The sequence below is a fragment of the Anolis sagrei genome, chromosome 1, assembly GCF_037176765.1.
Source record: "Anolis sagrei isolate rAnoSag1 chromosome 1, rAnoSag1.mat, whole genome shotgun sequence".
Taxonomy (NCBI): domain Eukaryota; kingdom Metazoa; phylum Chordata; class Lepidosauria; order Squamata; family Dactyloidae; genus Anolis; species Anolis sagrei.
Window position 1 is genome coordinate 182481379 of NC_090021.1, and position 13790 is coordinate 182495168.

Genomic DNA, 13790 nt, shown 5'->3' on the forward strand with positions numbered 1-13790 from the left:
GAAGAAAGTCAAGTTCCACTTGTCAATTAGTATCAAAAGGTACCATTGCATCTTGACTTCAGCAAACCAACTCAATTCCATGTACAACTTTATTTTACATACATATTTCTTAAAACTGCACTTACCAAGCAGATCTTCCGATCCTCCAGACAATATCTGATAGAAAATATGAAAATTTCTTTCACCTCTTGGCTGTTTGACAACACGGGATTTTTCCAATAGATCTAGAAAAAAGAGATCATAATCATTATTTTCCATTCTATCAGTTGACCTCTCTTCTGCTTCTCCTGCACCTGCATCTATTCCCTGCAAGAAATAATGTCTCACAAGAGAGGGCTTGCACAAATCAATCATTCTTTCACAATTGCCTAAACAGAATTAGGAAATGGCAAATGTTATGGTTTCTCTGTTACATTTATGTCCAGACTTTTTTTCTTTCAAAGGAAGCAAATGTAAGGCTGTCTCCACTCCGAAAACTATCCTATAACATTAGAGTAGGGAGAAAAAGAATGACTGGCCCAAGCTTCAGAGCTTACCAGGAATTTGACCATAGACCTCCTCAGTCCTAGCCTAATGCTACTCCACATTGGGGCCCTTTATTAATCCATGGTCACTGTTGTCCATGAAGAGCACCAACAACTGAATGCTCAGCTCACTCAATTAAAATATCCACCATGCTTATCTGTATGCTGTGGTAAGATCCCATTAAAACAGAAGATATCATCAATACATGGTCAACTGTTCTAATTATGTATTTTTTCATGGTGGTGGTGAGGCTTCCAAGATACTAGATGTTCTGTGGCCATGACTATATTATTTATTTATTTATTTATTTATTTACAGTATTTCTATCCCGCCTTTCTCTGCCCAAAAGCGACTCAAGGCGGCTTACAAATTGGCAGCAATTTGATGCCACAACCCTAATAAATACCAATCAAATATTTGACGTGACATAATAAAAATCCAATATATTACCTATATTATGTATTCTATTTTATACAAGAACAATTTTATTCAGAAAACACTGCCAATATAGTCTTTCAGGATACTAGGTAGAAAGGCACACTAAGAGAAGTGTGAGAGATACTCTCCAAACAGTGAACTATTGTGACATGGGGATCAAAGCATGTTCTAAGCACATCTCTAACATTTTTATTATACATATGAAGTACAATTTATGTACTTTTTGAGTCAAACAATTTAAGTTAGGTTATGCTAGAAACCCTCAAAGTGCACTACTAGTTAGAATGAACATGAACAATGCATATTCCACTCTCACATTTATGCCTTCAACCTTGCCTCTTAAATGCTGGTTGAGTAGACGCCCGTGCCCATTACAGTCATATTATGTAACAGAGAAACAAATTGTTCCCTGTGAAGCTACAGCTTTATGTTACACTCCATCAACATTCAGAACAAGCAGCAGAACAATAAGGCTTATTAATATTTCAGTAAGTTACCAAGAGCGTTTTGTCTCCTATGTCGCCTGCTGCAATTAGGAGAGCATACACAAGACTTACCACAGAGGACACACCAAATGAAAGGACACTTGTTCTTGCGCAGTAGAACAAGGCATGAAATTAAAAAGACACCACTGGTAGCTTACAGTTAAATAAAGACACTTGCAGATATAAACGCAGGCATGTGTGTGTGTGTTGGAGCAAGTATACAATTCTGATACATAAAATGATTCTGCTTAGAATTTTTCTAACAAATTAAGCTATAAAACATCTGTTTTAGTCTTTAGTTAGTTTGTTTTTTTGTTTTTGTTTTTTTGTCGTGTCAGGAGTGACTCCTGGTGTGAGAGAATTGGCCGTCTGCAAGGACGTTGCCCAGGGGATGCCTGGATGATTTGATGTTTTTATCATCCTTATGGGAGGCTTCCCTCATGTCCCCGCATGAGGAGCTGGAGCTGATAGAGGAAGCTCACCCGCCTCTCCCCGGATTTGAACCTGCGACCTGTCGGTCTTCAGTCCTGCCGGCACAGGGGTTTAACCCCCTGTGCCACCAGGGGCTCCTTTAGTTAGTTATCCTGTAGTGAGAACGAGGTGTCAATTACATAGAATGTATAAAAGGATAATGTGCATTCACAAGAATTGTAAATTTATGCTTTATATATTTTTGCAACTATGTGGTGCCTTTATATGTGTACATGTAATATGATTAAAAGCTTTAAAAAACAAGAAAACATCTGAATACATGATCACGTATGTTACAGATAGTACTGTGCTATGACACGAACATCCATTCAGGATATTCCAGACGAACCTTAACCACTGGAGATAGTGTTGAGAGGAACCAACTGCCCACCACACCACTCTAAGTGAAGCCACACTACACATTTTTGCACAATTGTGATAATTCACCCCCCAAAATTAAAATATACTTTTTAGCACATTTACCATTTCCTTGCCACCTGATATACTTTTCTAAAACCAGTTCCCAAGAGCAGTTAAAAGGAAAAGAAATTAAAAATGAATACCATTTAAAACAACCGGGAAACAAAGTTTAAAAAAAACTACTAGTAGAAGATGGTTATGGATTCTAGTCTGTCATTATTTGTCCCACTCTTAAAGAAGTTCAGAAGCTAGGAAAGGAATCTGATAACAAACAGTCTGAGGTCAAGAAGACATAAATCAGAACCAAGTTAAAACAGGAAAGCCAGTGAGTCATGGGTCATAAATCCAAGACATACAACAGCAGGTTACAATGGTACAGAGGTGACCTGACGTCTGCCTTTAGTAGCCAGTCAGGGAGATGCTGGCCTGAATTTACTGACACTCAGCTTAGCCTACACCTAAATGCCCAAAAGTACTTAGGGAACATGTTTCACAGCTGTGAACACAGCCTTTAGCTGTCTCTGAGGGAACTTGAGCGCTTGGAGGCCTCTCTCCCTTCTTGTGGTACTGGAAGAGGACTTGGCTGTTCATCAGGTTGAACTATTGAAGGACTTGGTTGTTGTAAGTCAACAAACTCTCTAGTGCAGTGGTTCTCAACCTGGGGTCCTCAGATGTTTTTGGCCTACAACTCCCAGAAATCCCAGCCTGTTTACCAGCATGGCACCTCTGTGGCTAGCACTTCATTCAGCCCATTCTGAGAACCTAGTGCCCTTTGGTGAGCTCCAACTGGGTAGATTAGGTGAACCCAATGCCATTTATCCTGCTATTATTTCAGCTGGAACAAGGTTTTTCCTACAGTTCACTACCAATGACTATTTGGCATCCTCAGCCTTAAGAGAGAAAAAGTTTTAAACCAATAAAATCCACAGCATCAAGGATAACCAGTCATATGTGTTAAATCTCTTACATTCAGAAAGCAGGAGAGCCCTGAAAGCTGCCCACATGGCCCACTGACAATATTTGTTGCCTTTTATTCCAAGTCAAAATTATTTATAGGGATTTTTGCAGTCAATAAAATGAAAACAACTTTCGAGGCGTGTTGTAATTTATGCACCTTGTTAAGTAAAGTAATGGCTTTAAGTAATTTGCAATCTGCCTCTTTATTTGTGAAACAGATCAACAGTGTGGGTGGAGTACTGCTGCTGAACATTACATTATTTGGCCAGTTGATTAAATGCTTATGAATTAGTGATGGAAAAACTTTCCTAAGTCATAATCAGCTTATAACTTATTACCTTCAACAAACATTGGAAAAGAGGTAATTATCTTCTGGCTTCGACTGCAGAACTGAGCAAATTCGAAGGATCCATTGTCACATCCCAACTCACTTGGGCATGCATCTCCATTGTTAAAAGTTCAGTGCTGCACTGCTTTATCACAACGTACAGAAGGAGCATGCCCTTTGTTTTGAAGCTCATTAGCACTCCAGGAAGTTAAGGTTTCCTCGAACAAAGCTGAACTTCAAAGCAAGACATGTGTTCACTAGCCATCTTATTTTAAAGCAAAAGTGCATTAGCTGCTTGAAAGATATCATGAAATGTATTGCTGGCACAACTACGTTGATAGGACTGTATGCATTTGACCACAAACCTCTAAGGAATTTTAGCTCCCAGCACCAACCACAATGAGAATCTACTTGGAAATTGTGTCTCCTTCAAAGACAAACAGATTTCAGAACTAGAGATAGCTACAGAGCCACATAAAAACAACTATGCCTATTTATTTTCTTTTTTTAATGCAAGACTGAACACAAATCTCTTCAAAGCAGCTGAGTTAGGGAACCTGGCATGCTAACTGTGCATATGCAGAAGATAGTTTGATATTCTTGGGCAAGCCCTACTCAGGTGTGAAAAAACGGATTTATCTTTAAAACATGACCAGGGGCCCACTGAGAACATGAGGCAAGATGAAAGAGAGCTTCCCCACTGCATTGGTACCAAATGCTACAATTCATTTCTGTTCATAGGAAAATATAACATATATCCAAGTAAGCAGAATGTAAGCACTCAGAGAGACCACTAGGGAAGAGTCCAGATTGCAGTGACCTCTGTATCTGAGCTGAGAAAGTTGTGCCCTCTCTTAACTATGTCATAAATTTCAAACCACTGAAGAATGTTTATTTCAGGTCGCATCACTAAATGGAAGCAGCTGATCTAAACTAGACAACTTTGACATAGTTCCAGACTATATATAGTCTGCATCTATATGATAACATAATAACCCGTATATATACCAAGATGCCAGGGTGCCTCAAAATGCTCTGATGGGGCTACAAAGCAAAAGTGAATACCATTACCCATGTGGGCTGAGTTCTCTAGTGCATATCTTTCCTACCAAACTGCTAGTCCACTGAACGTCCTGTGTCAACCCTGTTCCACCATGGCAAAGGCACTGATGCACCGCATCACAAGGAGTGGTTTCTCAAAACCCCTAGATGTGTATGAACTGTGCCAAAGACACTGAAAACAAGCCCTAGATCTTATTTCAGTTTTTTTTTAATATTAAGATTTAGTGTCTTTCTGGGTCCCACTCTCATTTTGATTCTAAACAGATTTATATAAGATTAACAAGGCACTTCAATAGGTATTAATCAAAACATCTCAGGGCATGTATTTACTTGCCCTGGCATGCTTGAAAGATTAGACGGTTTTGCTGACAATAGTTATTACTGCTTGCTGTAATAAAACATTTGTAGCCGAGGCACCTGGAAATGAACATGACTGAAAAGGACACCATATTGGATTCATCACTGATCTGATCCTTTAATCCTCTACTTAGGTTTTGATTTGCCTCCCCAAGAGTCTGCTCTTAACACGATATCGATTAATGCATTGCCATCCATGTATTTTGGGTCACATCCCCACCTTACTTCACCCAGAGACTTGAGTTGAATGTTTAAAAACTATATGACTTGGTTGACCTTCCTTCTGTGTAATGCTCTACAGGCTCAGATGCATTCAGATGTATTTTCTCATCCATCCATGGAACTGAATGCATAGTTTATATGAGTACCATAACCATCTTGGGCTTGGGCTTGGACCCCATGTAAATTGCCCCAAGTCCCTTCAGGGAGATCGTGGTGGGATACAAAAATAAAGTTGTTGTTGTTAACATCAGCTGTCTTGCATTTCATAATTTGCTTGTCTTTTGGCCATGCTACATAATTTGCTTCTATGTATATCTTCTCTCCACTTTTCAGCATGACGCCATAGTAAAGGAATTTTGCAGCATCCCACTGCTCTGTCAAACATTTATGGCTCTCATGCTTGAATTGGGCTAAGATCAGCTCAAATGTCCAATTTTGTAGCAAGCGTTAACTGGTAAAAAATAACGGGCACAGGTCTGGATGTAATTACTCACATGCCACTGGAGACTTTAAAATAAACAATTTCCCTGACTTTTCAGTTTATTCTCTTAGATGTTCTAGGCTCTCTCGCTCTCTCTTTCTCTGATTCACTTTAGAGCAATTTTTAACAGAAGGAAGTTAAAGTAATTAACAATTTCCAAAGCCAAACAGTGTCTACAGAAATTTTCCAGAAAGTGGTTAGAGGCAGGAAACCAGATATTTACTATACCAAGCAAGCACCATTCCCCATTTTGTTTTAAACAAGTTTAGGTTATGCCCATTTGGAGATACCAAACATACAGCACGGCTTGCAGAATCCAGAAATATGAGTAAGGAGTCATCAAGGAGCTATTATATTCAAGATCACTCTTAAGGCATCCATCCACTCTGTCTCCGAAGTTCAACAACAAAGCTCCCATTGATCTATGTCTACGCATATAATTAATCACATTTTTACCCAAAGTGTGTAACAAGGCTGTAACAAGTGTGTAACATCAGTACTGGAATATATTTTTACACTGATAAGCTAATACACCAAATCTGCTACTAGACACTTACCAGGTAAAGACTGATCACTAAATATTCTGGGACCCAAAGAAAGGATGTCAGAAGCTTGTATGCTGGCAACATCTGTCTATTTCTCTCCATTGCCCTGAAGGCTGCTAAATTATTGATGCTGACAAGAGAATAAACCTTTTCAGAAAGGTCACATTATTAAATAATTTATAAGGTAAATCAAATACAAAATTTTCAATTATGTAATTTTACTCCTATATATATATATAATGGAAGAATGATACTTGAAACCCCACTGCCAATATAAGACACAGCTGTAGTCACCCACTAACCCCTTCAAAAGTACACCTATAACAGCCATTCCCCACTCTTTCCTCTTCCCAAAAATATGTGCAAATGGAGCTGCAGTCAATCCTGGAAATTAGGCACATTTTTCTGAAACAGCAGCTGGGTTGGTGTACTGTAGCATCGCAAGTGATCTGTTTCCCTGAAGCCTGGCTTTGACCACAGAGTAGGGGTGGGCAACTACATAGGGGAGGATTTTTTTTTATCTCCTGCAACCTCTCCTGGTGGGTTGCATAATTTTGTAAGATTTAGGCAATGTCTTCACTAACCAAAAATGCGGAATCACCTCTCAGCTGCAGTGGGAAGCCAATACAACACATGGCTGGCTTTGCAGCAAAAGATCTGCATCCAGCTATTTATATGGCTCAAGGGGAAATGGGATTTACTTTCCAGGAAGCTCCAGAGTGAACACAAGAGTGTCCAAGATATGGAGAGCTGGATCTAGCCCAATCCACTGTCCACACTTCAAATGGACTCACTGCTGCATGGCCAGCTACATGCAACTTGCCAGGGTCTTGCTGGAAATGTCACTTCTGGTGAGATCTCATCAGGGTGCTGAGCTATTAACCAGGAAATGGGATTTCACCAGCAAGCCTCTGGCAGGGAGCTGCTTGTGGCCAGTGATGCAATGGCAGTGGACTCAATAATCCCTTGGACCAGACAGCTGCATGCACACCCAAAGGGCTCTCGAGATGCTGCCAAGCTGCATTGGTGCAGCTCCAAAACAGCTTATCTCAAATTAATTTGATGAGTGTTCAGAGCCTTTTTCTTTCTTCCAGAAAAATGGGGGTGGGCTTCATTTGACAGTGATGTTCAGCTATTGGGGGTGGGGGGAGGGTGTGTGTGAAAAAACCTGTCCTCTCCTAATTGTAATCTTACAGCTATAGAGATTCGGGCAGCATTCAACCACACTTTACTCAGTCTTACCATAAAGAATTGGGTTTCTCGAAAATAGTTTTGATTTTGCAAAATTCTTAAGATGTAAACAGTGTCCAGTGCTTTTGTGCAAAAACATCATAGATAAGACATCCATTCCACAATTGATAGAATTTCAACCGGGGGAAGGCGACTAATGCCGAATCCAAGGAATGGTGCAAAAAAAGTAAGGCTTCAGCTCAGAAATCACCACTTTGAAGGGAACACTGGTAACTACTCCAGGGTGGGGGGGGGGGCTTAAAAGGAAAACATAAATGGAATAAACAAAGTACTTGTAGTTGTGTGCCTCCAAGATGATTCCAACTTATGGCATCCCAAAGATGAACCTATCACTGGATCACCCAGTGGATTTCCATGACTGAGGGAAATTCAGCTCTTGGTTTCACGGAGCCCTAAGTCCTACCACTTCCTGTCCTGCTATAGTACTTCCTGAATAATTTTGTAAAGCAGCATGTTTACTGCATTTTAGGGATGCTAAATTATTAGGGGGGTAGGAAGCTATTATTAAAAGTTGTATATTTAAAACAATTGGTTCCAAGGAACGTCATTTTACTTCGTTTTCCATGGTTTTACTTTAAGCCTCTATCCTAAAGCTCAGGAGGTGGAATTTCCTAACAACATTTGAAGGTGGAAACGACACCTACTTAAGTTCTGTCTGGCAGGAAGCTACAATACGAAGAGAATATTCATAGTAATCACTTCCATCTTCATGCATAGGTAAAGCTTCCCAATGAAATTCCTGCTTGTCATGCAGTTGCTAAAGTCGGAGTCCTTCTGCCCCTTAACAGAAACTCCATACCATCCCTTTTGCTTTATGAAGGATTACGTTAGAGACAGAGGTGTAAAGGCCTAGGTGGAAATCCAGGAAAAATTGTGAGAAAATAGATTTTAAAATATTTTCCTGAATCCTCATTCCTCCCAGAAAATTAACCAAATTTTGAAAATTCAGGAATTGGAGATGAAAATGACCCCCTGCACGAGTCGTTTCTGAAAACCTTTTTTTAAGACAAAGTATCATAAATGGCTATCACAATTCCAAATCCTGGCATCGTTTTCTCTATTCTTTTTATGGAAATGTATGTTATATGTCTACTTGACTATGAAAAACTGGAGGAGACAAAGTAATTTTCCCTCTTTCACTGATGTTAATGGTTTCTTCTATTTTACATTGTTTTTGCTTTTTTCTAATGAAGTGACAAATCCATAAAGATCCCTTACATTTCCTTCTAGCTCTATTTAAAAAGGCAAGTCAGTCTGTAAGTACTGTTTTAATGAACTGAATCTTTAATATATCAAACATGGCAATTATTTGAAAATCATTTTCACATTTTCCATTACCTTTTCCCCAGGAAAAATGCCTCTCTAATAACTTCACAATTTACCTAAATGTCAGTTACCAAGTTAGACAGCACTGTGCCCTACATCTCTACTCCTATGTAACATTAAGTGTAAGAGAAAAAAGATGGAATCTAACATTTGTAATTTCCTGAATTTACTTCAACAAAGCCCTTTTAAGTCACTTTATGAAGTTCATCTCAATTCCATCTACAACTCGGGCTGAATTCACTCTGCAGAAAAAGCCTTGTCTTACATTTAAAGGCAGACTCACATCCTAAAAAGTCAAATTCTGAAACCAGGACTTGCATTTTTGGGGAGAATTTAGGACCCAATTCTTAGATCAACCCCTTCCTTCCTGTTTTTTGGAGAAGCCCCATGAGATTGATTGGACAGAGAGGACCATCAAATTTGCAAGCAAACTTTAAACTAGGATTCTACAGAATCCTGGCTCATTATTTCATGTGTGTGTATTTCATGTGGCCTCTCTTATTTTCAAAACTATATAAATCAGAAAAAAAGAAAAAATGAAATTTTTCAGGAACAGGAAGACATATGATGAAAAGTCTCAAAAGGAATTGAAAAGGGAAAACATGTATAGGTTTCAATAAAAGACGAACAAAGTCCAGATGGATACTCAAACAGAATTCACATTTGTACGCCATGTGTTCAAAACAGTCAAAGGGTTGTAAGGTACTACACTGAGTAACTGGAACTGAGCATTTTATCTCTCTGCTATAGCAATGTTGGCCTTTTAAGCACCAAGAGTTCTCATAGAAACCATTTCTGCTGAGTATTAATTTCCAAGAAACAGACAAGTAATTTGTGCATCTGTAAATTTCGAAAACTGTTCCAATATTAAACATGGATAGAAACCTTGCACTAAAAATAAGCTTACAACCAGATACACCCAAACAGGCCTGTAGCCAGGATTTTGATTCGGGGAGGGGGGTAAATTTGATTGAGGGAGGCTGAGTTTGATTCAGGGAGGGAGGTGCTGAGGATCTACCCTAGCAAACCTTTTGTATCGTTACCCCAATACTCCCATGCATATGGGATATATTGAGCTTGGTGATCAGATCATGATATGAATAAACATAACAGTTTAAAAAATGTACCAGTAAGGGCTTCTCACGGACCACCATGAGAATTTCGGGGGGGGGGGCTGAAGTCCCTCAAGCCCCCCCCCCCCCCCCCCCCCCCGGCTACATGCCTGCACCCAAAGCATATATTTAAAAGAAACCAGAAGTAACTTGCAGTATCAACAGTTAGCTAACTTATTGAAGCCTTTATTGAAGAGATACCATTATGTTCTGGACGAAAGAAGATGGTTTTTCACAGGTTAAATACTGGCAAATCCAGTCAGCTGTCAAGGAGGATGACTACAATAATGACACTTAACTTTTTGATGGTTCAATGTACACAAACTTTGTTTCATGTACAATTTAAAAAAATATTCTGTATAAAATCATTTTCATGCTATGTGTACATAGTGTATAGGAAACATAAACGAACTTCATGTTCCAACTTGGATCCCATCTCTAAAATATCTCATTACTGTACATGTGTGTGTGTGTGTGTGTGTGTGTTATGCAAATATTCTAAAATCCAAAAATCCAAATCTCTTCTGGTCCCATGAATTTTGGATAAGGAATAGTCACCTTGTGAACACATTTGAACTTTGTATTTTTATAAATCATACATTTTAATTTTCCCTTTTTCCCAATTCAATTATAAATTAAATGCACATTTAGGAAAGGAATACGTACTCATCATAAGCAAAAAATAAACGCTGCTAGCATAATATATTCTGAGTTATCCAGGAACAGTTATTTTTAGCCACTTCCTATTCTTCCATTGCACAACAGGGACCATCCTGGCTAACCAGTCTTCTTTTCTTTTCTTTCTTTCTTTTCCTTTTTTTCTGTGTGGCAGGCAAATGAGTTTAAAGTTAAATATAAACTTGCGGCCTGACAAACCACACACTTCCTTCCAAGATATGTGTCATCTCAAAGGGCTACTAAGAAAGAATAAGGAGGGGGAAATCTAACACAAAGGAGCATTGCCCAGACAAGGATTAATGTGTTTCTTGCAAAGCAGTAGCTACTTCGGAGAAGGAAATGGCAGTGTTATTAACAACTTATTTAACTCTTCAGAATAAGGTGACGAGACAATTAAATAATGATACTTGCATCGACCATCTAGATGCTAAGATACTTTTGAACTCTAAGTACTGAAAAACAGTATGAATTTTAAAGCATAATAATTCTTGGACAGATATTATTTCTAGTTGTTTGAGCATCCACAGGAAACAGAGCACTGGGTTGCTGTGAGTATTCCGGGCTGTATGGCCATGTTCCAGAAGCATTCTCCCCTGACGTTTCATCCAAGCAGCCAAGCTTTGAAGCTGCAAGGCCATTCAATACTAATCAAAGTGGCCGATCGCAACATTTACTCTTGCCTCCAACAGACAAGAGTTCTTTCTCCCATTTCACAGATATATAAACCTCACTTGTCCTAGTTTCCAACAGACCTCACAACCTGTGAGGAAGCCTGACATAGATGCGGGTGAAACGTTAGGAGAGAATTCTTCTGGAACATGGCCATACACAGCCCAGAAAACTCACAGCAACCCAGCCTCTAATTAACCTGGATCCCAATGGTCTAGCTCAATCAGCATTATTTCTCCTGCTGGGAAATAGATACTAACCTTAAAAACCTCTGGCCCTGTTAAAATCCAAGTTACACCAAGAATGAGTATTGATGAATCAACTCCAAAAAATAAAACAATCTAATAAAATATAGGTTGCTCAGTGATAAAATACATCCTTTGCACAGCAGAAGATCTGGAAATCCATCACTATGATCTGGGAGACAAACTGAGACTTTGTAAGGCAGCAATTAAAGAGGATTGTGACTTCTTTCTGGCTTCAGCTGATATCTCTTGGAAAGCTAACCTCACTAAGAATGATAACTACATCAAATTCCAGATGGGCCTGTAGTCCATTTGTTTTCTTTTAGAACAAAAAAGGAACATGGGAACCATAAATACAGCTTCTCAATCAGTTATTACCTAAGGCCCCTTCCACACAGCTGTACAGTCTACATTGAACTGCATTGAATACATTGAATAGCAGTGTGGACTCAGAAAATCCAGTTCAAAGCAGATATTGTGGATTATCTGCCTTGAAAATCTGTTATATGGCTGTGTGGAAGGATCCTTAGACTGTGCACTTATACACATCTATTATAAAGTAAACAGCAGAGGAGATTTTCTACTTAGTAGGTAACTAAATGTTGTTGTTTTTTTTGTATTGTCTCTACGTCATGTAAAATTTTATATAAGGTAAAGGCAAACATTACATCCAGTCGTATCCGACTCTGGGGCTTGGTGCTTGTCTCCATTTCTAAGCCGAAGAGCCAGTGTTGTCGGTAGACACCTCCAAGGTCATGTGGCTGGCATGACTGCATGGAGTGCTGTTATCTTCCCACTGGAGCGGTACCTATTGATCTGCTCACATTTGCATGTTTTCGAACTGCTATCTTAGCAGAAGCTGGGCTAACAGCGGGAGCTCATGCTGCTCCCCGGATTCAAATCTGCGACCTTTTGGTAAGCAAGTTTAGCAGCTCAGTGATTTAACCCATTGCACCACCGGGGGCTATACTAATCTGTTTATTATGCAAAAGATGGCAAGGGAAAGGACCACATGCAATTATAAATGAGCTGACAAAATATTTTTGCATTTCTTTAAGACAAAACAGTCTGTGGCATTGGTTTCTTGATTCTCTTCCTCCAGATCTGAAGGAAAGGAGGAGGTGGAGCTGTTTTCCTAGATAAATAGAAACTGAAAATACTTCATGTTTCTGAAAAAAGCATAGGCTTGGTGCTTAATTACAGCCTTGTGCTGCTCACTGTTGTGAAAATATCCATGCTGATTAGAAGCTTTCTAAACAGCTATTACTGCACATTGTCCCATAGTTATTTTCTAGCCTATCATTATAGTGCTGAAAGGTAGGACATAGATTCAGGGATTCCGATCAGATGGAAAAGACAGTATTTGGTACCTCATCACTCCTTTCTCCTTCTCAGTTGATTATCTTGAAAGGACAAAAGCTTAACCTGGTAGATGAATCAGAGATGTCACAGAGATGAATGGATAGATATGTGCACAGAGGAGCTGATCTGTAGCCGCCTCAAGGTTTTTCATTTCACTGGTGCAATTCCAAAGTATGTGGGTTGACATTTTTAATGCCTTTTTATCCCAAGTTTCTTTCACCATCAAAATCAAGGCCACATACATGAGGCTCCCAGGTGGTGCAGGCATCAAGCAGGTCAGAGTGATTTTGAAATGTGGGTATTCAGTTGAATATACTGCATAGTTTGCACAGTAGTGCGATATCCTCACATACTTAAACTTGGTCACTAAATGAGGTGTAAACATGATGACTCAAGGCAAAATAGTCTTTTTGAAGTTACAAATAGAAACTCAAAAGATTGCAATGTTTAAAAAGTGAAGTCAAATATTGTAATATTGATGCACACTTGATTTACATGCAATTTCAAAGGAGATAAAATACCCATTATGCATCAACTCCATTTGTTTCTTTGATTAAAAATAACTGCATTTGTCCCTCCAAATTTGCAATTTTGACTTTTGTGGATTTGATTATTTGTATTCTCTCTAAAAAAAATATGAAGAGCAGTGGTTCTCAACCTGTGCGTCCCCAGGTGTTTTGGCCTACAACTCCCAGAAATCCCAGCCAGTTTACCAGCTGTTAGGATTTTTGGGAGTTGAAGGCCAAAACTTCTGGGGACCCACAGGTTGAGAACCACTGCTCTAGATCTTTGGAGATGACTCAGTCGTGTTGAGAAGCCTAGAGATTTCTTGAGAGAACACCGTTGGCATATCTAG

The 13790-nt window shown here is 39.2% G+C and overlaps 1 protein-coding gene across 5 annotated transcripts in view; it reads right to left on the reverse strand.

Moving 5' to 3' along the window:
- The window catches only part of MYO1B (myosin IB), a 130437-nt gene that overhangs the window by 43432 nt on the left and 73215 nt on the right, over positions 1–13790 (reverse strand). For all 5 annotated transcript variants that reach the window (XM_060780696.2, XM_060780687.2, XM_067470779.1 and 2 more), the window contains exon 8: positions 126–224. In XM_060780696.2, coding sequence (XP_060636679.2) covers positions 126–224 — 99 coding nt within the window. The remainder of the gene's footprint in view (positions 1–125; positions 225–13790) is intronic.